This window comes from Xiphias gladius, chromosome 22, assembly GCF_016859285.1.
Source record: "Xiphias gladius isolate SHS-SW01 ecotype Sanya breed wild chromosome 22, ASM1685928v1, whole genome shotgun sequence".
NCBI lineage: Eukaryota > Metazoa > Chordata > Actinopteri > Istiophoriformes > Xiphiidae > Xiphias > Xiphias gladius.
This window is the reverse complement of record NC_053421.1, coordinates 25,662,660-25,689,563: the sequence shown is the minus strand read 5'-3', so window position 1 is coordinate 25,689,563 and position 26,904 is coordinate 25,662,660. Positions and strand designations below refer to the sequence as shown.

The 26,904-nt window shown below is 41.6% G+C and overlaps 1 protein-coding gene across 1 annotated transcript in view; it reads left to right on the top strand.

Moving 5' to 3' along the window:
* Positions 1-19,581, top strand: part of LOC120784035 (thrombospondin type-1 domain-containing protein 7A) — a 134,925-nt gene extending 115,344 nt beyond the window's left edge. The window contains exons 25-32 of the mRNA XM_040117452.1: positions 2,127-2,301; positions 10,861-11,038; positions 13,367-13,371; positions 14,328-14,426; positions 15,368-15,450; positions 16,917-17,130; positions 19,166-19,253; positions 19,431-19,581. Coding sequence (XP_039973386.1) covers positions 2,127-2,301; positions 10,861-11,038; positions 13,367-13,371; positions 14,328-14,426; positions 15,368-15,450; positions 16,917-17,130; positions 19,166-19,253; positions 19,431-19,581 — 993 coding nt within the window. The remainder of the gene's footprint in view (positions 1-2,126; positions 2,302-10,860; positions 11,039-13,366; positions 13,372-14,327; positions 14,427-15,367; positions 15,451-16,916; positions 17,131-19,165; positions 19,254-19,430) is intronic.
* The last annotated feature ends 7,323 nt before the right edge of the window (positions 19,582-26,904 follow it).

The window sequence follows — 26,904 nt, the reverse complement described above, 5'->3', positions numbered from 1 at the left end:
AGGTCAATAAATCGCAACGCTATGCCATGGTCCAGGGACATTAAATATTCATAACTGCATCGACGTCTGTCAGCTGCAAGAAATGCAACTTTGACAGGCGCCCAGCTCAGGCGAAATCAATACGCATACGGGCCTGAGCCAAAAAGTGGATTTTGAAAGACAGAAATCTCAGCATCTGGCAAAAAATAATGGAGTCTTTAGTATTGATGAACAGCCTCCTCAAATCCATGCTTATACAGTTATTTTAAGAGATGGACAGTGAAAATCAATCTAATGCACCTTTAATGTGGACACATTACTGCAAACTAATACGTTCGCCAAAAAATTTGGCAGCCTGTATGCTTCATTTTGCATCACGTGCCACCAGGTCAGATTATTAAAGAAGTCTGCTGCATTGCCGTACGACATAAAACCAAACTGTGAAAGCACGGGTGTAGTGTTATGGGACCACAGGGAGACATGTCACCCCTAATAAATAATTTATATCATCTATGCCTCTCACTTAACTCTGTCAAGTGTCTAATAACCTCAGCCTTCCTTGAACAAATGAGAGACAAGAGGCAGATAGTCAGCAATTTCCAAGAGATCAGCCAGCACCCATGATACACGTAAACCACTAGCTAAATATTTCTTCTTTTCTTCTGAGATGTTACACAACTAATAGTGAAGTCTCGTGTTACTGAGTTGTCATTACACACAGTGTCTGCGGGTCTTTGAAGGTTGAAATCCTTAAGATTTCGGTCCTGGTTAATCTGGCCACACCCCGTGGTTACCATGATGACAGCAGGTGATGTTTGATGCCACAGCAAAACACCACCTGAGCGCCTACTCTGTCGGAAATACAACGGGAGAGCAACTGGTCTATCTGTTTACGATGCTGCCAAACAAATTCACGTTGTTGTAATGAGGAAGTGAGTCAGAAAGAATTGGAGCCGCGATCTGATTTCATGCTGCACATGGCACGAGTAGTTGTCCACACAATGACCGAGCTTCACAATAAAAGCCGCCCCATGTTTAACCGGTGAAGTACTTTTACTGTGAAGCAGCATCTGTAGGAAATGTTTGGTGTGCATTCGCAGTAACTTACTACAGTTAAATTAAAAGCGGTAATGCTGGATCTCATTCATGCATCGTTTGTGTGTGAAGGGTTAATTACAGAACGTAAATACATTGAATGGTTATTGCTGAAAAAAAAAAAATGCGTATTTGGCCAAGCGTGTGAACACATTCAAGGAGTTTGTTTTTATGCCTCCACGCCGCCGACAGCCATGGCGGGAGGCAATTTGGTGGCCAAAGGTCAAAGGTCAAGGTCACTGTGACCTCACAAAACATGTTTTTGGCCATAACTCAAGAATTCACACACTAATTACGATGAAATACACTTAATTCCTTTTTCTTAAATTCCTTCGAAGTCTGCACTACATATTGTATGTGAGTCTGGAGAGACATGGATATAAACTGCAACTTAACTGGTGGGTGGAGGCATACAACCGCAAGATGGTAATTCTGGTTTCCTTTGGTTTTCAGAACCTGAACTCATAACTCACAACTCCTGTCTGTTCAGAGAGCTTAGTGTCCATCAGCTAATTAATGAAGAAGTGGCCGCTTTGGTCTCTTCATCTACACCTGCCCTTGGTGTTTGGGTATTGATTTAATAATGGAAAATCGATAAGGGATTGTAGCTTTGACCTTCTTCACCTTTAACACCATAAATGGTCGGGCAGACGTGTGCATCGGTCGCAGACCGCAGCTTTTAAGAGCTTTAAAGTGTCATTAATGTTTTATGCCGTTAATGTTTACATGCACTTTGTAAAAGGCAGCAGCATTAATAACAGGGATATGTACTTTCAAAGCAACATCATTTATCTATCATCCACTCCGTTCATTGTAATTTAGACATGAAGGCAATCTTTTTATTAGTGGCTGTAGAAGCCACTCGAGCAGCGTCACTTTGGAACCTTAATATGACTTTGGCTTAGCTATTAAAATGACTATAGATACAACTTCCGGCCAAGGCTATAATTAACCAGTAATCATCTGTCCCCAAGTTGCTGTAGGTTCATGTGACCTCTCTCCCTGACTATGGTAACTCATCCTCTTCCTCTATGGTGTTCCTGGCCCGTCAGAGCGTGGTGTGTGGACACGGCATGCGCTACAGAAACCTGTCCTGCTTCGTGTCGGACGGCTCCGGCGACGGCGAGCGCAGCCTGGTGGACGAGGAGCTGTGCGGCGCCCTGGAGCTTGCCGTCGACGGAGACAAGCAGATCAGGCTGAAAGAAGCCTGTACCCTTCCCTGCCCAGGTGAGAGGGCTCAAAATTGACATTCGGAGCCTCGTGTGCTGCATGAGCAACCCTGCAAAGTGAGGTCCAAACACTGGATAGAGTAGAAGCAGTATTATAGTAAGGATGTTTTCACAATCTGTGCATCATTGTCATAGGTCTGGCAGGTATGTCTGCATTAGGGACGTGTATCTCTCCCACTCCGATGATTCAGTTCGTATTTAGATGCATGGTCCACGATCCGATACGAATACGATGCAGATACATTTGTAATGACATGATACACTGTGAGTCGAAGCTGATAAGATTCAGCTGCGATTGGGATTTGGTATGTTTACGCAAAAAAAAAAAATAATAATTAAATAATTTTCTCAGCTTTAAACAATAAAAAATACCCAGACTACTATGTCTGCCACACAAACAATAGTAAACAATGGCAGTGATACACTGGGTAACCTTTTAGCTGGAGGTGGGGGACTGTTTCATTGCAATGCTGCTGACTGGGTGTTGTTTACCTCCGCTCCTGGGTTGGTGTCATCCTTCTGAATTAAACAAAGGTATTAGCAAAAAGACCCGATGCAAATTTATTTTGCATTGTAGAGCAGCTTTCAAGTTGAACCAGGAGAACAAAGAAGTCACTCTGCAATACATAACACAGTCGACACTTTTCAGCAGTTTGATTTATATCACAAAGCGGTTTTAAAACACTTTTGTTCCAGGGTAGATTGTATTATCTCTGGCCAGTACCACTCAGTATCTGTTCATGACCTCTAAAATCAGAGGTAGGAGCTTACCTGAAGGCAGAATAAATGGACTACATTATGGCAGATGTTTTGTATAACTGGGGCTGTTTTATGTGAATTAAATTTACTGGTGGCTTCCATATCTCATTCCCTGCAGCAACTCAGAGAGCACTCTTCTCTCTTCTGCCAGAGTAGAGTAGTAAGTAGTCTAAATCATGATAGATGTTCCACTGTAGTCTACTTGCAGAGTTGCGTCTCATATTTTGGTCCTTTTAGCTCCAGTTTTTCCACATTTTCTCCCAGTTGACTTGATATCTATCCCCGGTTCTTACCACAAAGCAGCTGAGAAAATGCATGAGTCTGCAGCCTCTACTTTTCACCTCACAGGGAGGAGTCCCACATGAAGAGAGTAAACCACACTGAGGTTTTCACCAGTGTAGCAGTCAAAAGACGATCCCTGGCAGGCCTCCCACCAGCGAACATTGTTAGTCGTGTTTGTGAAGCTCCCGACGAAGCCAGAGGCACTGCTGTCAGAAAATATTTTGTTAAATTTGAAATGCACAGACTATTTGGACCACGTACTCTTTCAGTGAAATAGACTGAGGCGAATTCAAATGAAAGCTGTGACCCCTACAATCAATTTATTCAATTTTTTACAGTGAAGAAACAAAGAAGCGAAGTGGCTACAACACACACACACACGTACAGAGAGGCCGAGATAAAATAACACAAAAAAGGGGTGAAATCTGGAATATGTGTGGGTGAGATGACAAATAATAAGTGCTTTTAAAAAAGACAAGATGGTAAACTGAGACACAACCGCATTGAAAAACAATCCGCTGTGCTGCAAATGACAATTAAGTGTAGATTTGTGGCATTCATTCACCTCCCGTATGGTTAAGAGACCAGACTGAAGGAGCATTTCTCAGTGTTGATTACAGACACGGCTCGCGTGGAAGTCAGTAACTGTAGCCACGTGAATTGGTCTAAAACAATTGGTCTATAATGTATGATCCTCCTTAAAAGGAGGATCATGACCAAAGCTAAGGCTAACAGGTCCCGGTAAAAAAAAGCCAGCAACTTCACCAGTGAAATGATCCATGTGGAAGACATAAAGAAGAAGCATTGTTCTGATATTGCGGTGTAGAGCTAGTTAGTCCTGGTATATTAAGGCGAAATATAAGATCAGGCTGTTATCTTGTTTTCCCATAAACCCGTTTAGCTGCTTGTTCGTGTTTTCAAACAGCATCGTTTCACTTTTAACGTTTCAAGAGCAAAGACTTTCAGGATTACAACCAGCCAAGGCGGTTGGCAAATGTAACACTATCTTGTGTAACGGTGGCTGGAGTTGCTGAAGTGTGAAATTCCCCAGATCCAATACGGCAGGATGCAGCTTCTGGCGTCAGCCTAAACCTTGATATGGTAGCATCCAAGACCAGCTCTCACTCAGTGGGGGAAAAACCACACAGTCGTTGTTCCAGTCCCGTAAAGATCGCTTCCCAACGTGACCTGTAACCCAGCATTAGCTAATTAAACGCTCCTTGACTGTGGAAATAACACTATGTTAGCATTACTTCTGTAGGTAGTAAGTTATTTAGCCGGATATACACACTATTTAATACATTCCTTATATTTTCGCTGTTGTGTTTTTGGCTTTTGAAAGGCGACTGGAAAAACAAGACGATGTCACAGGCCTACTGTGACCAGTTACAGCTAAAAGGTACCAGTTACAGCTAAAAGATAATTGGACAGTCACTGTTCAGGGGAGGGTTTTAGTGAATAGTGAATTGACTGTACTTCTAGGTTGCACTGTTTTGTTTTTTTGTTTTTTTGTTACAAGATTTTTTAAAGGCTTATGTAATATGTGCCACCTAAACTATACATGCATGATTGTTAAGCAGGCTCAGTTTAAGTGTAGAACAAAAACCTAAAACTAGACGGATGCCTTGCGCCATTTGGTCGATACTTCCACCCAGAGCTTGTTAGTGTGCCATGTGTGCACACATTTTCAGCATGGGTAGCCCCAGTGGGTAACAAACCCTCTAAACTGGCAGTGGGATTCCGGGATCGACCTGCACAGGATGACTTTTTTATTTCGGTGAGTGATTAGGTCTCGGCACAGTCTTTACGCTGAGCTGGACATCTGTTGTGATTTACCTGACACATGACCATACAAAGCGAATCCTGCAAAAGTATCACACGGCACAGACGCGCAGTTTTATTTAATTACTATAAGCCCTATTAAGGTTTATTGCAATCTGGTGAGCAAACTAACCGAACAGTCTGGCAGATTTAATTTAACTTCTACTTTCTTCACATAAAACAAAAAGAATCTTAAAATCAGGAGCGTATCAGACTTTCCCTTCAGTTGACTTCCAGGTGTCATCTCCCTCCATCCTACACCTTCCAAAACATCACTCCTCAGACTGAGGAGACCAGTGAACTGGCTTTAAAGGGGACATATTATGGAAAATGCATTTTTCAGATGCTGAGATGTTCAGATTCCTGCCCGAACGTGTGCAGTGGTGACGTTTTTGATTTGGATGCGGTTAATGTTGTAAAACATTCGAAGGGCAGCTAAACCCACTAACAGTGGTTCTCCCACTTCCAAACACCGGCAGGCTCTGCCTGGCACAGAGACGGTGCCTGCTCAGACCTGTGGAAACTGACCAATCAGAGCACGCTTGGCTTTAATGGAGGGGGGCCAAAAGGAGAAACGGAGTGTTCCGATGGGGGGGGTGCAGAAATGTACAGTATGAGAGAAATAATGTGTTTTTTATACATTAAAGCATGTACCCCTGTTCTAGTAGGACTCCCAGATAAAGGTATGAACTTGAAAATGAGCATAATATGTCCTCTTTACAGTCACAATCCATAACATTTTCATATGATTACCTTTTTGGGTGCTTTTTGTCACTGATTAATGATAGCAGTGATTCGTCTGAACTTAAATTCTTTATTTACCTCAACTGCAGAGATAACTGGGCCTTTATTCCTTATTTTCCCCGATTTATAGGTATATTTTCACATCAGACTCAACTTTTACATATTTATATGTTGTCTGGATAAATTCAGGATAACACACATTTCCACAGCAGTATCATAACCAGTACAACAATATAACAATGTCAAACACACCACTCTGTTTCTCTCTTTAACAGAAATCCATTTACACTCACTGATGGATTCCACTCTGTTGTACTTTGCCATTTTTTTGGTTTTTCCACTGTCCTTTCCTTACCTGGTAGGCTTTTAATGGGACATACCTGCAGGAAGCGTTGTGTTTCGCTCACAGTAGCTTAACAGCTGTGAAGGAAAAGTTGGTTTATCATTTATCCACTTCCGGTGATGCTCCTATGCGAGTTTCAAGGTCTCTCCCAGGGAACTCAGACAGATGTTTTATGAGTCCAGGTGGGCCTGCCTATGGAGCAGCCTGTCGCATTACAGCCTGTCTGAGGTTTAATTTATAGCCAGTGCATGGGCAGCGCGTGAACATTATATATGTTTCTATCTTATTGGATGATGTGTTTGGGTTGAAGTAAAGATGTCCAATTGGGACTAAGTTCTTTGTCTCAAGAAACACTATAAAGATGATTTTAAAAATCTTTCTGTTGAGAGACTCTCCTTCGACTTCTTGTGATAAGGTTTGTTTGTCTCCTATATTGTAACTTACAATATATTTCACTTTAACCCGGTCGGTGTTTAATTGTGTTGAATTGTGTTCAGTCTTTTGTAGAAAAATCTTCCACAACACACCGCTCAAAAAAATGGCAAAGTAGGAGCAGTTAGAAGTAATAAGTGAGAAATTCAGAACAGCAGATTGATGATTACATTTATTGTTGTAATGATGGCCTGAGTGCTGTGGGAATGTACTTTGTCCTTATTTACCATGCAAGCCATTACAGTACTGGTTAATTTCCCAAATAATTTAACCAGTGTTTGTTAGCAGCTCCATTTTTACTTGTTCACACTGCTTTTAAAACTCTTACATTTGAATAACAATAATTTAGGGCAGGGATCTCAAATTCAAATTACCTGCGGCCCACTCACAGACTTAACGGAAAACATACTTCAGTGTTTCAACAAAAAAAATGTCCAACTATAAACAATCCAAGGCCGAGAAACTTGTTTTTCCGTCGCATCTTCCTCACAGTGTGTATAACACTGCTCTGCGAGCAGATGAGACAGGAAGCGGCCATGTTAAACTCCACAAAAAAAAAAAAAAGATACATTGTCCACCTCTCTGGACACTGTCTGTGCTCCAGGTCAACCTTTGATTTAGGTTCAAAAAGAGACATTTTTTTTGTGCCTTGGTAAATCAAGTCCGCTCTTGGCCATAGCTAAGGTGTTTATGTCAGCATGAATGAACAAGAATAATGAAAGAACATCGTATTTAAGATCATATTTTGCAGCAAATAGGATAATTTATCTCAAATAACAGACTGGAAAAAAAAGGAAATGGGGAAAAAATGTTTTAAATATTTTCAGGTTGGATATAACAATGAATTATGAAGAAGAGGGGAAAATAGTTTTGCAAGTAGTTGAGAACACAGTTTTAGGACATACATAACTCACTTTAAACTTTTTATAGTGTTGTTTTAATAGCCAGTATTGAGTATTAACAGTGATGGATCCTTTCCAGCAGCACTTGTAGCAGCACTTGGAGCAGAAAAAATGGGTATTTACCAATAACCGGAGGAATCATTGTGGTTACTGAAGCCTTCGTCAATACTAAATGTAAGGCAGAAGGCGCAGCCTATGGATGAAACTTTGGTTGACAAGTGGTATCTCAGCACTGCAGCACAAAAACAGCACAATATCATCTTAGCACCGAGGATGTCAACCCCCTCCTGAAAGGAAAAAAAAAAAAATCTCAGATGGGATTGTCACTTCAGAGGCTGGGCTTGATGAGTTGTTGTCAGGTTTTGTGATGGAGGCTTGTCAGTTGCCGGGTTTGATGGAGCCTTGCGGCACAGAGCAGATCAGACAAGTGAGCTCTGCCCAACAGCTGCTCGACTCTAGTTGTCCAGTCAGTTCTGCAGCTCCGGCACTTTACTGCCCCTCCCACGACCACAACATCGCTGTTCATATAGCGAAGATGCAGCCTCGACATTGTGCTGCACATACAGATACGAACGGAAGTGTCTGCTTTGGGGAAATAGGGCATATCTACAACATTTATATAAGAAAAGATGGAAGACTGAACCCACAGTTTACTGTATGATTCAGCCTGATAACAACAGTGTATTTTCACACAGTGCCTCTTAAATAGAAATCTGGTATTTTCAGTGTTAGCAGTCCCTGAGGGGGGAATTATTGTTCCTTACTTCTGCCAAAAGAAGAAATACAAATGTGGAGTTCATTTTCAAAGTGCCATGTATCTATTTTGGTTCATCGTTGATCGTTCATCATTTAATATCTCTAAAATATAGATGATGAAGAATGTTATCCTTTCTTCAGCCCATAACTCGTTTAAAAGTACCACAGTTTGAATTCACTTTATATCATAACAGTGTGTGGCATGTGTTTCCGAAGGCATATATCTCATTTTGGAGGCAAAAAAAAGAAAAAAGGAAAAACTCATCCCATGTCCGCTGGTCCCTGAGATGGAAAACACTGAGAAACACTGCCCTAGATAACAAGTCGGTCCAACCCGTTTTGCCAAACTGCAGGAGCACTGAAGTATCAAACAGCAATCAGAAGCCCAGACTGCTTTCTGTGCAGGGAGGTAGAGTGTGGTGTGATTTGGGAGGGAATTCAAGGGCTGTTTGCGCAGGGACGGGGACAGCTTGGGAATTCTGGCAGGTCGCATCCACACACGTGCACGCACACACGATCACACACACTTTCATGCACTGCACAACCCTTGACCTGTGTTCTATTTCCCCTGCTGTTTGACGAGTTGCAGCTGTCAGCTGTGATCAAAACCAACCCACCCTGCATCTCGAACTTACACCTTTCTCCTCCTGAAGCTCTTCAAAGCATCTCAACCATCATATGACACGATATGTAAATCCATAGTCTGTATGCATCTCTGTTGCCTACCTTAAAGTCTCACCCAAATTTAACTGCTCTCATCCATAGATAAATTGGTAAAACATGATGAAGGTTTTTATTGGACTTTAATAGTTGTAACCCGACCCACAGATGTGGCCGTGATTCGCAAATATTTCACTATCCACCACATTGCCTCCGCGCCGGCGACAGCCGTGGCCGGAGGCACTATGTTTTCCGTCTGTCCGTCCATTTTACATTTGTAAAACCTTTATCATTTTTTCTGTGAAATTAAAAAAGGTTTTTACAGAGTAAGTTATGTATATTTTGCACGTCAGGCCATATTTTTGTGGATACGGCTTCACACAACACAAATAAAAAAATACACGTTCGTGGACATTTGTGAATCATGGAACACATTTGTGGATTGTCTTCTGTGGGTTGCAGCTATTAAAATCCAATAAAAACTTCCATAAAACATTGATTTAATACTGCCAGAGTCGAAGATCTGATTTCTACCGGGGACACCCACACTAAAGCTGCGATACAGATTTTTTTGCATTGCATAAACACTTGTTTAACAGTCAAATAAAAGCAATGAAAATGAGTAAAAACAAGAAGGTAGCAGAAGAGATAAGAGGATGGAAATAAAGTAACAGAGAAAATGCAATAAAATACATCTAATCTAGTAAATCTAGATGTGAATTCTGAGATAATGCTAATCCTGTCAGCCAGAGCTGGTCAGGCAGGTTTCAACAGCAGAAGGGCCCCTGATGGCAAAAACCTGGTCACGTTTTAGTCTTAAAGTCCAGAGCCGGAAGGACCACCCTCCCGGAGGCTGCATGCTGACTTACAGGAAATTTAAAAAAAATTGTGATATGGCTCAAGGCAAGAGCAAGCAGATCATTGGTCAGTTCTTTCAAAAATTCCAGACTAAACACGTACCTGTTTGACAGAGTGAAGTAATATAATTTCTCTGTTGTTGTTTAATTTTTAGCCTCTTTATTTAGAACATTCAGAAAACATTAGTTTGGTTGTACTACTAATTGATTTTCTACCTACTAACAAACTTGACCCTGTGGCTGCGATGTTAGGCCTTTAGACTTTTCAGTGTTTAAGAATCACCCTTGGTTGCTATTGCAGTTCATTTTTATGTGTTACGGTAATTGAGTGTTAATTCTCGTTCAGTTAAAATTACATATTTTTGCCTTTTAGTTCAATTTAAGTGACAACTTTGGTGTTTGCACAATTTTATTTATTTATTCATCAATTTAAAATTAATTTTCATAGAGAAATTGCCTTATTATTATTCAGAATAAAATTAGTTTTTTGTTGTTTTGTAAATCATAAACTCATATGTTGAAAACAAAGTTCGTATAGAATAACCTCTCTATATTGGGACTGCTTCTAAATAGAGCTGAAACGAACAATTATTTTCATTATCCATTAATCTGCCGAGTACTTATTAGATTTTATTGGCTAATTGAACAATAGGATTTTGTGAGAGTCTAAGGTGATGTCTGAAACCCGAAGATATTCGGTTTACTGTGATTTAAAACAGAGAAAAGCTGTAAATCCTCACACTGGAGAAACTGGAAATGTTTCACTATTTTTGCTTGAAAAATAATTGGAACAGTAAGTCGACTGTCAAAATAGTTTGGAGGCTTTTTTTCTGTTGATTGACTAATTGATTATTCGGAAAATCAACCTTTAACATTTTTCAATAGAAAACGCTCATTACTGTCATTTGACACGTATGACGGGTGTAATGTCACTGTGATCCAGTATCGCTTCGGTTGAGACGTTTTGATCGTCTGATAATTCTGTCTCTTCTCTGCTGCAGGTGAATGCTACCTGATGGAGTGGTCAGACTGGAGCTCATGCGTGAGCATCTGCGTCAAGGGGGCAGGCGTGGACTTTGGTTCGGTTCAGGTCCGTTCGCGAGCTGTTTTGGCTCAGGAGCCCGAAAACCTGCAGCTCTGTCCGGACCAGACGTGGGAATCTCAGCCCTGCACCGGTGAGTGACAGATTCAACTATCTCACAGGCAGAAAATTTGAAAAATGAACAGAAGCTCAGCTTCAGTCTCAGTTTGTATTGGGTGGAAGCCAGGGAAACACGATGGACTGCTTTCCAGTGCATCAGAGGGCTAACACAGAAAGACACGTACATTCAAGGTAATAGCTTCTATCCACCTGGAACTTGTGCGTCTGGACTGTCGGAGAAAACCAGGAACACGAGGGGAAAAACCAAAGAGAGGAAAACGTGTTGAGGTTGGAGAGAAGGGATCGGTGACAGGAATCAGATGAAGATTTTTTTCTTGCGACGCGGAGACAGGGCAAACCACCGAGCCACCTTGGTACCCAGTCCAAAACATGACAGAGAGAAACTAAAGCGCTACACTGCTACTATCACTCTGTTTTTCCCTCTGTACATCGGGTCAATTGGCGCTCTCCCAGATGCAAATCTTGAGTCAGGTCTCCAAACGGAGAATGCCCCCACGCTCATTTACTGTGGCGATCTCTACAGCTCCCCAGGGACATTAATCAACTATGCAGTAGCCATAGGCTCAGTCAGTAGAGCGGCCACCACCACCCAACCCCTCCTCTCTCCCTTGCCTCCCACTCTTCCTCTCCGCCTGCCCTGGCTACTGTACACAGGCCCAGAGCAGTCTTCTCCACCCTGACCTGGTTTCACAGCATCACTCAAGCCACAGGGGGGAGGAGTGGCCCAACCGAGACCAGCGAAGGCGGAGGAGGACGAGGGAGTGGAGGCAGGGGAAGAGGGAGGGCGGCGATGGAGACAGGGAGGTTGGGCAAGGAGGGAGGGATCGGTTTGTCATGAGGCTCGCTTGAGAAAAACAAAACAAAAGCTGTGTCCCAGTTGCACAATTTACTAACTCTTACCATGCTCTGTGTCTACAGTACATTCACAATGAAAAAATAAAAAACGACAGCACACAGACTAAAATTGCTAGATTTTTGGTCTGCAAACTCCACTGTTTTACTTAAGTACAACCCGAAAAAAAGCAATAACAGAGCTGCTCACAGCTGAAAGAAATATAAAAATTGTAGACAGTTGCCTAACAGCTTCAGGGACATAAAAGTAAATCCTTAATGAAACACTCTTCTTGCTGTTTTTGAAGTTTTCAAATTTGAGACTGGCAGTAGTTGAAAGCTGCACTAATCAATATTTGTTAAGACCAAAGCAGAGCTTAAAGAACAGTGACTATTGGAGAAACATTCCTTCATCAGGAAGCACAACTAAAAAAATGATAATGCTGCCAAGGTGGCAAAAAATTAATGCAGGTGGGATCGACATCTCTTGGCATACTCAATATCATCATTTCCTTGTAATACAAAATCGGTTTCACATGCAGTAGTACTGGTATATCATATAGCATTGGGACCCAGCTTTGTTATTTTGAGCACAGATGCTCTGGAAGCAGATGTTATGCTATTGGTTTATGTAAAGACCTGTGAGTACACGTATAATAAGAATAAGGGACTACACAAAAAAAAAATAAAAAGAAAAGAAAGGTGGAGAGGTGGAGGGGGGTCAGAAAGGGGAGTGGGTATTGACCAGGGGCCAGTGTTTTATAGCCCAGACTTACCCTGTGAGATTTATTATATAAGAAACTAGGTCAAAAATGACTTTTGTACGCACCATGGATCATCGAGGTACATTCCAGTCAAGTCAAGGTGAGGGTCCGACAATAGGGCGGGCCTTGCTTTTTTTAATAAGACCTAGACCCCCCAGGCATGATAGCAGCTCTGTGAGGCTGTAGTTGGCCACGGCGGTGCTTTGAACTAAATGCTAACATCAGCATGCTAACATGCTCTTAATGACGGTGAAACACGCTGATGTCGAACAAATATAATCTTTAGCATGTTCTCCATCTTAGTTTGGCCTGTTAGCATGCTGACATTTGCTAATCAGCATTTAACACAGTAAAATACAGCTGAAGCTGGTGGGAATGTGATTAGTTGTGCAGGTCTCTTGTCAATTAATCAAACTGTTGGAATCAAATGGAAATTTTGACCCGATGATGGCGCTAGATGAGAAGGACGATCGTTAGAAGTCATTCTGTGGGAACATGAATGTCTGCACCAAATTTCATGGCAACCCGTCCAACAGTTGTGGAGATTCGAGTCTAAAGCAGTGGACCGAGGGACCAACAGACTGATGTTACTGCCCCCAGAGCCGCGACGCTCGCTTGGCTAAGAGCTCAAACTGTACGCCGACGTATGAATGGCAGAATGACTTTTCGCTTTCACTCGTGACCACGGAATCATGATGTTTGAAGCTCAGCCGGTTAGCCAAGTAGCTAGCCCAGTAGCTCAAATGGTAGAACGGGTCATTTCATCCCTGACTTCTCCAGTCCAGGTGTCCTTGAGCGAGACACTGAACCCCTCCGGATGTCTAGGCCTCGCATCGTGGCAGCTCTACCACCGTTGCTGTGTGTTAGTGTGTGTGACAGGCACATTGTGAACCATTTTGGTATAAAAGTGCTGTATAGGCTTACAACAACATGCTTACAATGACTCATTTTTCAGGTAACGGGCGAGAAAATCGGCTGATTCGTCTTTTAGCCCCTACAGAGACTAAGAGTTTCTGTACAGAGACTGAGAGTCTCTGTAAAGGGAGGGGGGGGGTTTAAAACAACTACGAACATTATATCTGTTTCCAGAACAGCTCCTCCTCTGAGAAATGTATTTATAGTAGTGAAACTCCAATCTGCTTGTAAAAGATTGTGGGTAGTCCCGACTGAAGTGAGGGATTCAATGATAACTCAACACATCTGAAAAACAACCTCAGCTGTACCAAGAAATGAGAAAAGTGCAAAACATAAAGGGAGAAGTTGCCTCAGCCGCAGACAAATGGTTCCTGTGAAAGCTGCAGATAGAGCTGTGCCATCGACTGGAGCAGTGATACTGTGCCCAGGCCCGTGGAGAATAGAGCTTTCCTTTGTTCAAGGTTAAATTGTTCATTTGGGGTAGTCGAATGGGCTATACTGATGATGACTCTGTAGGGAAATATGGTCATTTACTGAGCTGATGGAGATATTGATAAAGTCGTAATAGCACTGATAGAAAGTCATTAAGCAAAAGCTCTTACTGAAAATTAAAACATTGAACTGGACCCTTCTGTGAAGACACTGATAGTGAAATTATATGACAGCAGCCTATTATACAACCATAATTTAGCAGCTGCTTTATTAATCCATCATTCGTATGATTAATGGTCTCTTACTGCAGGTTCCCACTGTACAGTCTTTATAGCTCTTGGTTGTTTTTTTATCTTGCTTTCAGGGGGCGAATGTTACGAGTACAAATGGTTCAGCAGCATTCGTCCGAACTCCACCCGCCCTTCTATCTGGTGTCAGCGCTCCGATGGACTCAACGTCACCGGTAAGGAACTCGTAGTCTTACAGTGGCGCTCGCACCATACAGTAGCACATTTACACCATTTTTGGAAGACTTTTCTTTTGGTCGACTAACTTGTTAGGTCCAGGAGACATACCATCTGTATCAGGGGTTACCAAACTCAGGCCGAGAACCCAACAGCGGGTCATTAAATAAATCTGGTGGGACACAAGATGTTTAACAGGATAGAAAAGCCGAAAAAACATATTTCTGCCACAAAAAATTATGCTTAAATAGACTTTTTCTTTTAATGTTTGCTTTTTTTCTTTTCAATAAGTGGATTACTTTACTTATTATTCTGCCTGATATTTTCTTGAATAATCGATTAATCACTTTGGTCAATGTAATAGTAAAAAATTACCCTCACAACTTCCCAAAGACCACGTCGCCATACTGAGATTGCTCGTTTTGCCTGAGCAGCGCTACAGAAACCCAAGATATTCGGTTTAAAGTGAGAAGCACAACTATAGCTCAACGGTAAGTCTAAACCGTTGGTGGCAGTTTTATGTCGGTGGTAAAATTTAGATTAAATATGTCAAAAGTATAACACACTGTTAAAAAATTGAAAAACTAGGGGGACTTATTTCTATAAGAAGCGAGGGTGGTGGGCGATGGCAGCCCATACAGCTATTCAGCGCTGCATAAAACATGAACACGTGGTTACTCAGTAGTTTCAAATATAAACCTGGCTACATCAGCTGTACTGACTTATAGATACACTTCTTTGAGGCAAAAATGGATGAATGTACAAGCTGCGTAATAAAACACAGATGTAACTTTAAAGATATGAAAATGTCAGTCCTCTTACTTGAAACAACAGCAGTATTTAGCAACAGAGAGCAGAGGATCCGCAGATGATACTGACGTTCACTGTTTTCCTTTAAAAACGTGTAACCTATTTGGTTTGATTGCCTATTTACCCACAGGAGGTTGTCCTCCTATGAACCCTCCAATGGACAACAGCTCCTGTGACCCTCCCTGTCTCATGCCAAAGTCTTTCTGCAGCGAGGTAAGCGTCTCCTTGTTCTCACATAACCAGTTTAAGTGACAATGAAAAACAACAAAAAGAAAATACCGTGGAGAAAATTTGGTTTGGTGACAAAAATGCACAATGAAAACTCAGTAAGAGAATCATAAAAAAAAAACAAATTTAAAAAAAAAAAAACAACAACAACAACAACAAAAAAGACATAAACCTGAAAGCACACGTCCTGTGGATGAATGGCAGCCTCTGTACTCTATGTGACACTCTGCTGCCAGAATTGAATTTGAATGCAGCAGGGAACGAAATAATGGCAGCATGGAGATGTAAAACCCATTTCTCCGTAGTGTCACTCAGCTGTGCTGCATCCAACTAAGGCAAATACGTTTTTGTCCAGCAGATACGGCAGCTGGTAAATCTCAAAGTTGATCCATTTCAATGCCTGGTATGTTTTTTAAAAACAAGTCTGGATTCAGCAATAAAAGCTGGTTATCAGCCGTGTCGTATGGCGGTGCCAACAGACTTTCTAACCACAGAGGAAGGAGGTCAGAACGATCTGATGAGACGTGGCCTTAAGACCTCCGAGGTCACTGGTTAAATCCCCGGACCAGGGAGATAAATCTACATTCGGTTGCCAGTTTATTAGGAACGCCCAGCTCAAACTAATGCAGTCTAATACAACTCAAAATGATCATACAGTTCAACCGTATGATCAGTTTGCGTTGCTGTCGAACTATATTGTGTTCTACTGACAGATGTTTCTAATATTTTGTCCATCCCACTTACATCATTGACTATAGGCTTCTCCAGAGCAATTTCAGCAAAAACTGAAAATTCTGTTAGACTGCATTAGCTTCAGCTGGGGGTACCCAATAAACTGGCAGCCGGTTGTAGGCTGGGAAGTCCCTGAAGGCCCCCCCCCCGGCCTCTCCTTCATTACTACTGTTGCTCTTGAGCAAGGCATTTAATCCCCAGCGGCTCCGGCGGTGCTGCTCTTTTGCAGATCAGACTTAGAGAGGAGATTTAAGGTAACTGTGCGTAACTTTGTGCGCAAGGCGTCACTTAAAATAGCATTCGTGGCCAGCCAACCTATTGTGGATAATACAGTGCAGGTTAATACTGTCTAGATTTCTAGCTGAATTGGAAACAGGTATTAGTAGAAAATACAGTATATGGGAATGAGGCCAACAGGTCACCAACATGCTCCTAATGGTTTTGGTTTTCATGGAAGCTGATAGACATGGAAGCTTTTATCTAGATTGAATGAATAAGGTAGAGACATGTCAACAGCACACACAGCTCCTGGGGACTTACAGGGGATTGGACATGTGACCAAACAGTAGTAACGGCCAACCCACTGTACTAAAGTCCAGAGCCTCTTCCAAAAGCTCCCCCCCCACAGGTTATTTCTCTTCCATTCTGACCCTGCTCAACACTTCCTTGTTCTGTACTGTAGCCGCGGCTCAATCATGATTGTGCGCTGCCCCCTGCAGGCTGGCATTTGCATGTGCGAGGAGGGCTTCACAGAGGTGCTGTCGCCCACCGGGCAGCTGGACCAGTGCGCCCCCATCCCAGTCCTGGAGATCCCCACGGCGGGTGACAAGAAGGGCGATGTGAAGACCAGCCGTGCCATTAACCCCACCCTGCCCAGCACCATCCAGCCGGGACGCACCGGGCGGACCTGGTACCTGCAGCCCTACGGACCAGGTCTGACCACATACCACTCTTTATGCTTAGTTTAAATCCACACTAGTTTTTTTTTAGCTTGTTTTCACAGTATTCACAAAAATTGAAGAATCATTTTGTTGCTGTCAAGTGAAAACATTTAATCTCTTAACTGTCATGTTCGGGGGAACTAACCCTGCCTTAATGTACTCTTCAGAAGCTCTTATTTTCCAGTTGTCAAGTCGTAATTACAAAAACCACCACATGAGAATGCTCCCGAGTCAGAAATGTGAAGCAAGTCAGATGGATACAGACATGGATGGTTTATATTACACCAAAAAAAGTAGAAATAAAACAACCACCCAGTGATGACCGTAAATCGGGTCTTTATTGACGAGAAAGATGCAATTACTTGGTGATAGAACAGTCATTCTCTCAAGATAAAGAGTGCAAAGGTCAGTAAAACATCACACATCATTTCCAAAGCTCCCACCTGAAATCACGTGTATGTGAAAGTTTTAAGCTGGGAACTTGTATTTAAAATATTTCCACTTGCACTTCTGGATAAGAAAAACAGCCTCCGTGTTATTTGAGTGCCCACTCTGTCTTTTTAAGTTTATCTGTACTGAAAAGGTTTTCAGAAAAGCCCAGAGTTTGTAGAATTTTCTCAACCTGCAGAGCTCCATGTAATCCTTGAGGTGAAGTTACAACCTAAAGCTGCGCGGTTTCCACATGTCAGCGGCAGACTGGGCTTTACTTTCAGGTTGTGTCAGGTGGACATAGTGTTGACAGGTAGTGTTAACGTTAGGTTTAACATGTTTGTACTCACAACCGTGCATGACATAAAACTGACCGATAATTGCATCAGGCATGTTTTCACCAATGCAAGAGATGCATGTATGAACGTGGCCGCCTTCTCCGAACTGCCGGTACATTAACATTTGAGAAAACCGCGTCAGCACAGAGCGGTGTGACTGATGGTGCATGACAGCAAAATAAACATTTAGGATGCAAGCGTGCAGAACAGATTGAGTTAACGTCTGTCAGGAGCAAACACTTCCAGCAACCCTTGTATCGTTTATCTTCCAAATGTTGGCTTTTTTTTTTCTTCTTCTTTTTCCCTGCACACTCTCTGCTATAATAGACTGAGTTGCAATAAGATTTGAAACATGTTTTTGCCTTTTGAGAAAGAAAGAATACAATGGAAACAGTTTATAATACAGCCCAGTGTAATTTCATTGTATGAATCAAGTACCGATAAAATACTGATGGGTTCTTAACTGTAGGTACAGTGGAAGGAAACAAAAGTATGTGGAACAAAGGAGTAACAATCTGGCAATTTTAGAGCAAAGTTGAAATACATTATACTCTTAAGCGTTTTTGTAAATACTAAGTAGCTACACTTCTGGGAAACAAAACTGAAGTCTGGAAAAAATAATCATGGTGTAACGTCTTATTGTCAATTGGCGATTAATCTGCAACTGTTTTGCCGTCCAGCGTTTCCTGTGCCATTGGCTGCCACACAGACCCAAAGCATAACATTTCCACCCGGGTGCTTAACAGTTCGCAAACGGGGGGCACTATGTGCTGACTTAGTAGGGGGCCCGAACTTCTGTACATGCCACAATCCGTTAAATTCTTCAATTTTTTCATTTTAAACTTTTGCATACCACAGTAGTTGTTATAGAGGAGAACGCGGACCAGCCTTAATGGTACCCAGTATTTACAAAAATGAATAAATACTGGGTACCTTCTGGTAAAATGTATTTCTGCTTTCTCGAAAATGCCCGGTTACCCCCCGTGTTCCCCGTGGTCTTGTTTTACTCCACTGTACCTTCATTCAAGTACCATTAGGAACCGGTGAGTATTTCCTTGGTACTGGATTCATACAATGAAATTACACTGTAAATCAGGGGCTGTATTATTATTATTATTATTATAAAGTGCTACCAAAGGAAAAAAAAATGTGTTGAAGTTTTCTGAAGCTTTCACAGAATGAATTGTTTCAGTTCTTAATGGCTGTTCGGTGCCACGTTGAAGTGTAAATGGACAAACTGACAAGCCTCCTCCTCCACAGATGGGAAGCTGAAGATGTGGGTGTATGGTGTAGCAGCCGGAGCCTTTGTGCTCCTCATATTCATAGTGTCTATGATATACCTAGCTTGGTGAGTTGACCAATTTAATCTCTCCCATTTATCATCGTCCTCATTCATGAAACCGATCCCCTCCTTATTTTCCCCCGTCCGCTTTGAGTCAAGCATCCCCTCCCTCACGTCACAGTTTTTGTTCTGTCTTTTTTTTTATTTCTCTTCCGCTTCCTTCATGTCACCCCCATGTGAGAGCAGCAGCTACTGTGCCAGGGTGCATCGCTCTCTTAAAGCCCAAGAGTCTGACGCCAACGGGACAGCAGTCTGGATGGGCCAAAATGCACATGAGATGATTTACACCTGTCCCGATTGCCAAGAGCTGGCTCAAAGCAGCAGCAGCAGCTAATGAGGATGCGGAGGGTTTCGCCCCTGACCCCAGCCCCCCCCCCACACCCCCACCCCCGACACATCCTCCAGTATAAGCACCTGCAGTCCTTGACCTTTCCCTGTGACCTCTCTGAAAAGTGTCACATGTTCTGCCTGACTAGCTGAGTGAAGGGGCCGGTGCAGGTGAGGACAAACCACCCAGGAATACTTTTGACTTTGTTTAGTCCTGGTAGATTTTTGTAGAGCTTGTAGACCGAATAGATGGCGTTTACCTGATGATTTTACACCTGTTTAGATGAAAGATCTTCGATCTTTAGTTGAGATTTGCCCATTTCTGAGTATTTCACCTCCTGTTTATACCTGCTTTTAAAATCGACTCATATCTGCTTAATGTGGGGACGCCACGGCAGTTTGATGTATGCTTTAAACAACCCACACGTACAAAAATCTCTGTGGTGGCAGAGTCCTTGCAGCGCTCACGGCCAAATCATCATCATAATTGGACGCAAACAGGGCACAAATGCTTATTACTTTCAGTGATGTGTTTAGAGCTGGTGTAACAAGACTCTCTGAGTACCGACCAACAGCGGCGGAGGAGGTACTGAGGTTTTTTTATACTTGAGGACATCATCAGTCGACATTTAGAGATATGTTTGGAGGAGGAGATCGATACCACTTAAGTGTCTAGACTCTTAGCTCGGTAAACAGGGGGAAACAGCTGGCCTGGCTCTCTTCAAAAATAGAACAATCAACACCTCTAAAGTTCACTAATTAACACGTGGTATCTTGTTTTATAAATCCATTGGGGAAAAAAAAAAAAAATACTCTGCTTCCACTCTTTATGATAAACTTTCCTAATCATCTTCTCAATTACATCTAGGCGAGAGAGCAACTAAGTGTATTTCCCAAAAATGAAATACTCCATTTCAAGTAAAAGTCCTGCATTCAAATTTTTTACATATCAAAAGTAGAAGTACTCGTTATAGAGAATGAGTCCTTTGAGCGAGTAATTATACATTAAGTATCGGACACATTAATATAAGTACATGGCATTTACATGTAGTAGCTGGTTGAGGTAGAAAACATTTTAACTACTTTTTACACTGTTTGGGTAGTTTATATATACATAACAATGCCTCGTATTTTCTGAACTGATCGGGTTTCCTATTTTCCTCTCAAATGTAGTGAAGTAGAAATATAAAGTAATGTAAAAATGGAAATGCTCAAGTCATGTACCACTACTTCACTTAAGTACGTGTAATTAGTTACTCTCCGCCCCCGCTGACCAAAACGTACCCGCAGCCGGGAGTATCAAAAACCCAGCAGCACCACAGACTGGCATTAAATGCTTGGTCAGATTCCTACTGTTGGAACAGATATTTCCCGATTGACAGCGAACATTTAGGCTTTATTTTATTCAAGTGTTTGTGGAGCCGCTTTATGTTACAACAAAACTCAAGACCGATGTACAAGTTCAGGTAAAAGTTACTCTCAGTTTGTTCACAGGAAATTCCAACTGGCAAATAACTATTTTTTTTACCATATTTATGTTTGACACATGAACGCGGTAAATGTGTTCTGACAGAGATCTGAAAATATTAGAGCTGCAGCGAGGAGTCAATTCATCGACAGAAAATGAATTGGCAACTATTGCGATAAACAAATAGTTGTTTTGGGTATTTTGTTTTTTCAAAACACAAATGCCAAACATTCGCTGGTTGCCGTTTCTCAAATGGCAGAATTTGATGTTTTGTTTTTTTTTTTTTTTTAATCATAGATAATTGTGAACTTTATATCTTTGGGTTTTGGACTGTTAGTTGGATTCAGCAAGACATTTGAAGACTTCACCTACATTACAACGGGCACTTGCCGCTATTTTTTGATATGGTCTGCGGATCAATCGATAATGAAAATAATCATTAGATGCAGCCCAAAAAACGTCCGTATCATAGTTCCCTGTCACACATTATAAAATACGTCTTATTTGTGCCACACGTGAGCAAAACGATCAGTGACGGGTCCCTTTTCACGAGGAGGTGTAAACATGGGGAATTAGCATATTAGCATAGCATGTCCCTTGGCAACACTTTCTGCCACCCGGAGCGTCAGCCTGTGGAAAGTGACGCCGGTGTCTCCGGACGAGGGCGCAGTGACACAGTGTTGGTCCAAACGTACCCACTCGCGCTGACATTGTGCTGGTACGTGCTCAGTGCGTCGGCTTACTTAAACTGTCCGTGGGTCGATGCAAATGTGATTTACAGCGTTGCTAAAGCCGTGGTAGAAAGTACAGACGTCTCAACAGATCTATAACAGACTCATGGAGATGATGAGATAAAGGAAATACATGAATATTACTGCAGGGAGCTGTTTTTATACCACAAATCAAATCTAAATCCGCAGACACTGAGGTCTCTCCTTGATTGTGCTTCACTAGCATGAGCTCACACTGCCCTCTGGTGGCCGAAAGAGGAAGTAGGGCAACACATTCCCCTCCCATGTCATGTCCTTTCATAATAAGAGCTCATTATCCTTTTTCCCCCCATTACATGTATTGATGTCATTTCTCTGTGTTCAGCTTTGAACAAACATAGTGTATAAAAGTGGCCTGAATTGGATTTGGAGCTATACTTTAGTATCTGTAGGAAAACTCAGAGCCTAAAGTATCAGCCGATCAACATTAATCAGCAGCTGTTTTTTTAATCGTTTTTTTTCTAAGCCAAAATACTGAGCATTTGCTGCTTTTCTTGACTTCTCTGACATTAAACTTTATGTGTGTAGGTTTTGGACTTTCGTTTGGACAAAACAAGCTGTGTACAATATGTCACTTTCAGTTCTGGGGAATTGCGATAGGCCTTTAGAACTATTTTCTGAAATTTTATGGACAAAACAATTCATTGATTAGACAAGAAAACAATCGGCAGATTGACTGCTTACGAAAACGATCATTAGTTGCAGCCTGAGTGGTTTTCCAGGCGATATGTGTGAACATGAATAACTTTGCCAAAGCCACAGATGAAAGAGCCATGCTGATTCTTGTGGCAGAAATCACGTTTTTTTTTTTTTAGCTGTTTGTTTGAATGTGCTCACGTTTCATGTTTAAGCTGTTGCGATTTTGTCAGCTCCCTCATCACAGAAACCATCTAGAGAAACTTTCTGAAACGCTCTTGTTTAAGCATCTCAAGTCCCCAGAGACCATTACTACACATGTCTCTGTTCTCTGGCTTTGGGAGGAAGTTTGGGGAAAAGTTTTTCATGTTTTCATGTTTAATTGGACTGTCCTGCTCGGATAAGTAGCTGAAGACATTGTTACAGCATTGAGATAATTCTGATTTGATAATACAAGAGAAAACACAGCTAAATATTAGCTTTACTGTCGTTTACTCTCTTTATTGCCGTTCTCTAGAGGGTCTAAAATACTATATTTCTGAATATTGCTCACATTATGCAGCTTTTTACTTTGAGACGTGAATCTGTGATCTTGCATTTAAGGCAGCACTGATAGCTCAGAGTGCAAAGTAGAAAGGTAGAAATCAGTCCGTCTTCCTCTAAAGGTGCCCCCCCCCCCCGGAGGCAAAGTATAAAACGTCTGGCATGTGCGCAGAGTTTGCATGCAAATTAACCGACTAATACCTTTAATGCTTTCAGATCTAGCGAAACCTTTTTTTTTTTTCCCTGAAAACAAACCATGTTTGTGTGAAACCTGTCAACTAGTATGGTTAATGTAGATCAGTCTGCTTCTACACTTTTAGTACCCTCTCTGCAGTGATCGTGGTCTAGACTCTGGACAGATTTCTCCCTATACAGATTAGAGTCAGTCTGTGTAGATTTATATTTAATAGAGAAATTGGCCATTTTTGTTTTTCTTCTTCATTTGCTAAAGTAGTTTGTGGAGTCTCAAGGTCAGTTGGTTGTTCTGATTATTTTTCAAAACAGCCGACTGACTATTTCTTAAGCGATGAGTCTTGTGATTATCTGTATTTTTGTTTATGGTCCACAAAGCTATGAAAAGACCAAAACCCTGAAGGACCTGATCCTTCATACAAATGTTGTCTGTGTATCCAAACCCAGATATAGCTTATTTGTCTGTTGCATAGAGCTTAATTGTTGTCCATAGCTATTAAAAACAATGGGCCACATAGTTCGCACTGAGTGACAGTAGTTAGGTTTCCATCCAAATTTTGTACAATTTTAAACAAATTTCGAGGAAATTGGCAAAAACAATATCTAAATGAATTCATTTTTCCATCCATTACCATTATGCAAATGCTGGGAGTTGATTCATTGGGATAAATGGCGTGTTTTGCTAATTCTCCCCATCGAGTGCCATTAAACCTTCGCAGAAGAAGAGGACGCCACAAGGTGATGCAATCAAAAGAGCCCCACTCAAACCTCAAACAGTGAAAAGCAATGGAGAAAACATCATGGAAATGTCTGGTTTATGTTTGTTTCATGTTTTCATTTGAGGAAGTTTACAATCTCCTCATCGCTCCGCAAAGATCAGATTTTTTTTTTCCCCACATAAACCGTCCTGCCGTCACTAAATGTGTATTAACCCACAGCCCCCCCCAAAAAAAGGCACCAATTACGCCTGTTGGAGTAATTTCTGCTAAAAACTACAGTGTTCAGCTTTTTTAGGGAATTATGTAGCCTACTTTAAAAACGAAAGTATAAATTTGTGACCTGTTGTTAAACATTTACGTCTTCAGTGGGAAACCGATGAGCTTAAAGCTGAGAGGCAGACAGGGTAGAGAGGTGGACACAAACTTTAGTTTGGTCTTTTCATGAGATTTGTTGACGATAAGAAAAACGTAGAATGACGACAGCCTTATTCTTTTAAAAGGTTGGTGATTTATTTGTGGAGGTCATCATTTCCTTGGGGACGGGGGCCAGTGGGAAGTTTCGCCATTAAAAAGCTTTTAAGTGTGATAGTCTCTAGAGTTATCGCGTACTTCAACGAAGCAGACGTTTCAATCAAAACCCGGTTTTAACAGCAGGTCAGAGCAGAGTCTTGGATAGAAAGTATATATTTAGGATGGAGAATGTATCTAGATGTGTCCAAATAAAGCTGGAACCAACCAAACGGAATTGGGAGCCAATAAGTTATCAACAGAAAACCACATGTGACGTGGACCTTGCCACCTGCATTTTGTTTCCCATTACGACCGCCGTCATACGTAATTGCGTGGCTAGTGCGGTAGTTCAAGGCTAGGCTAGTTTTTTGGAGAATGTTTCCAGTGCCCCTCTGACACTGTTTCAATCTTTTTTTTTTCCACACAGCAAAAAGCCAAAGAGACCTCAGAGACAGAGGCAACAAAACAACCGACTAAAACCTCTGACTCTCGCCTACGACGGGGACACGGACATGTAGTCCTCCGGGAGACGCTTCACCGAGCACTCACCTGTCATAGAAACCCACTTCATCATGCCATTACAGCGAAGGACATGGATGTTTTACAGCGTGAACGGACACGTCAGCGAGCGGAGAAATTACAGAAAATCCTCTTAGCAGAGACACTGGTGGGGTTTCAGCATTTCCAGTAGAGCTCTACTCAGTCCCCCTTTTGTTTTTGTTCTGTTTTTTTTATATTTTCTCTTCCACGAGCCTTTGTGACCCCCACCGTGTTCAATTAAATGCCTTTTTCTGTTGTTGTTGTTGTTGTTGTTGTTGTTGTCGCCCCCCTAGAGTCCACGTCTCTGCAAAGAGACAGACTCGTTTCAGATGCAGGAAAGGCTGGGTGCAGAAGACAGGCCCAGCCCTCTCCTGCTGTCTCTGAACGCGGCAGCACGAGCTCCAACTCTTCCCCCGCGCTTTTCCCTGCTTGTCCCTAAAAATGCTGAGTAGCTGGAGGCTTAGGATGCTCTAACGATTCGTACGTTGCCAAAAGTCACAGCAGGGAAGAGGAGGAGGGATAGGAAAATCTCCATAAAAAGGTTTGGATTCCTTTTTCTCAATCCTCAACTGGGTTTTGACTCAAATCTCTTTTAACGTCTCGAACAAAAGGGAGGCATTTCTTCTCTTCTTTCTTTCTTTCTTTTTTTTTACTTCTTTTCGCTCGATTCAGAGGCACACAGGCCCGCGTTTGTGCGATGAACTGATCTGTACGATGCTGATGGAAGGAGTAGCCTGCAATCAGTTGCTCATGGAAACTACTGCCTGCCTGCCTCCACCCTTGCTTTGTTTCAGGCACTACATTGCACTATATTAGTGCAGCATGATATGCACATGTGACTTCTACCTTCTATTGCCATAAAACACTGCCTCTTCCACAGACAAAAAAAAAAAAAAACGTGCAGCGGAGGAACAGCTAAGGTCGGCGCGAGACAACATTCAAAGGAAAACGAAAAAGATGTTTAGAGGTGTCACATTCTACAAAACAGGTGTGAATCCCAAGTAAATATAATATGTATAGATTTTATTTCTCACAGCTGATTTTTTTAGTTGTAGTAAAGTACCTTTTGTGGTTTGTAGATTTTGTCTGGTGTTATCACTGTATTTCTGCCCAGATGCAACTGAAGATTTAACTGCTATATCAGCAGGTGACTTCCTTTAATGAACCGCCTGCTTTAAAGTTCTTTTTAACCATAAAAGTTCAGATTCATTTGGAGTTTTTTACTTTTTTTTTTTATTTTACCTACAGGAACACATTGTGGAACAGCTGAAATTTTGCAGTGATTAAAGAAAAAGAAAGACCAATAAATGAATCCGTTCACATCATGCAAATGTCATTTCTGCCTTACTGACAATAACGAAATACTAACAGTCCTGTAACACAGTTTTCAGTACTTGAATGGGGCATCCAGCATACATTATACTCTGCCGTACATATAGACATAGAAAGACTAAACTTGCTTTTCTTTTGAGGAAAGTACGATTCTGAGTTTTTAAAAACTTTTTCATGTAGTAACTGTATCATAGGTCCTCTATTGTTTTTCAGCCATACTACATGAGGTGAAATATTAAAAAAAAAAAATTAAAATATCTGTACAAACAAAAAATATACAACATATTAACAACAAGAGAAGGCGCTTCCGCTGAGTTCAACGTAAAAGCAAAACTGGTGTGGAGAATGTTTACTTTTTTTTGTTGTGGGATTTATAAATAACCGATTTTTTTATTTTTTTGGAAAAAAAAACAAATCAAAGTACGTGGACATTTATTTTGTATTCGACAGAAAATGTTTAGTTTGACTAATGCAAAGTGGGTGTATGATATTGCTGATTGTTGTTATCATGATGCAAGTTGTATGTTGTGGAAAAAAAAAAAAAAAAAAGGAATGAAAAAAGATGCAGAAAAAGAGGAAGGCTCAGCTGTTTTGTACAGGTTGTTTATATGTATGGGAAG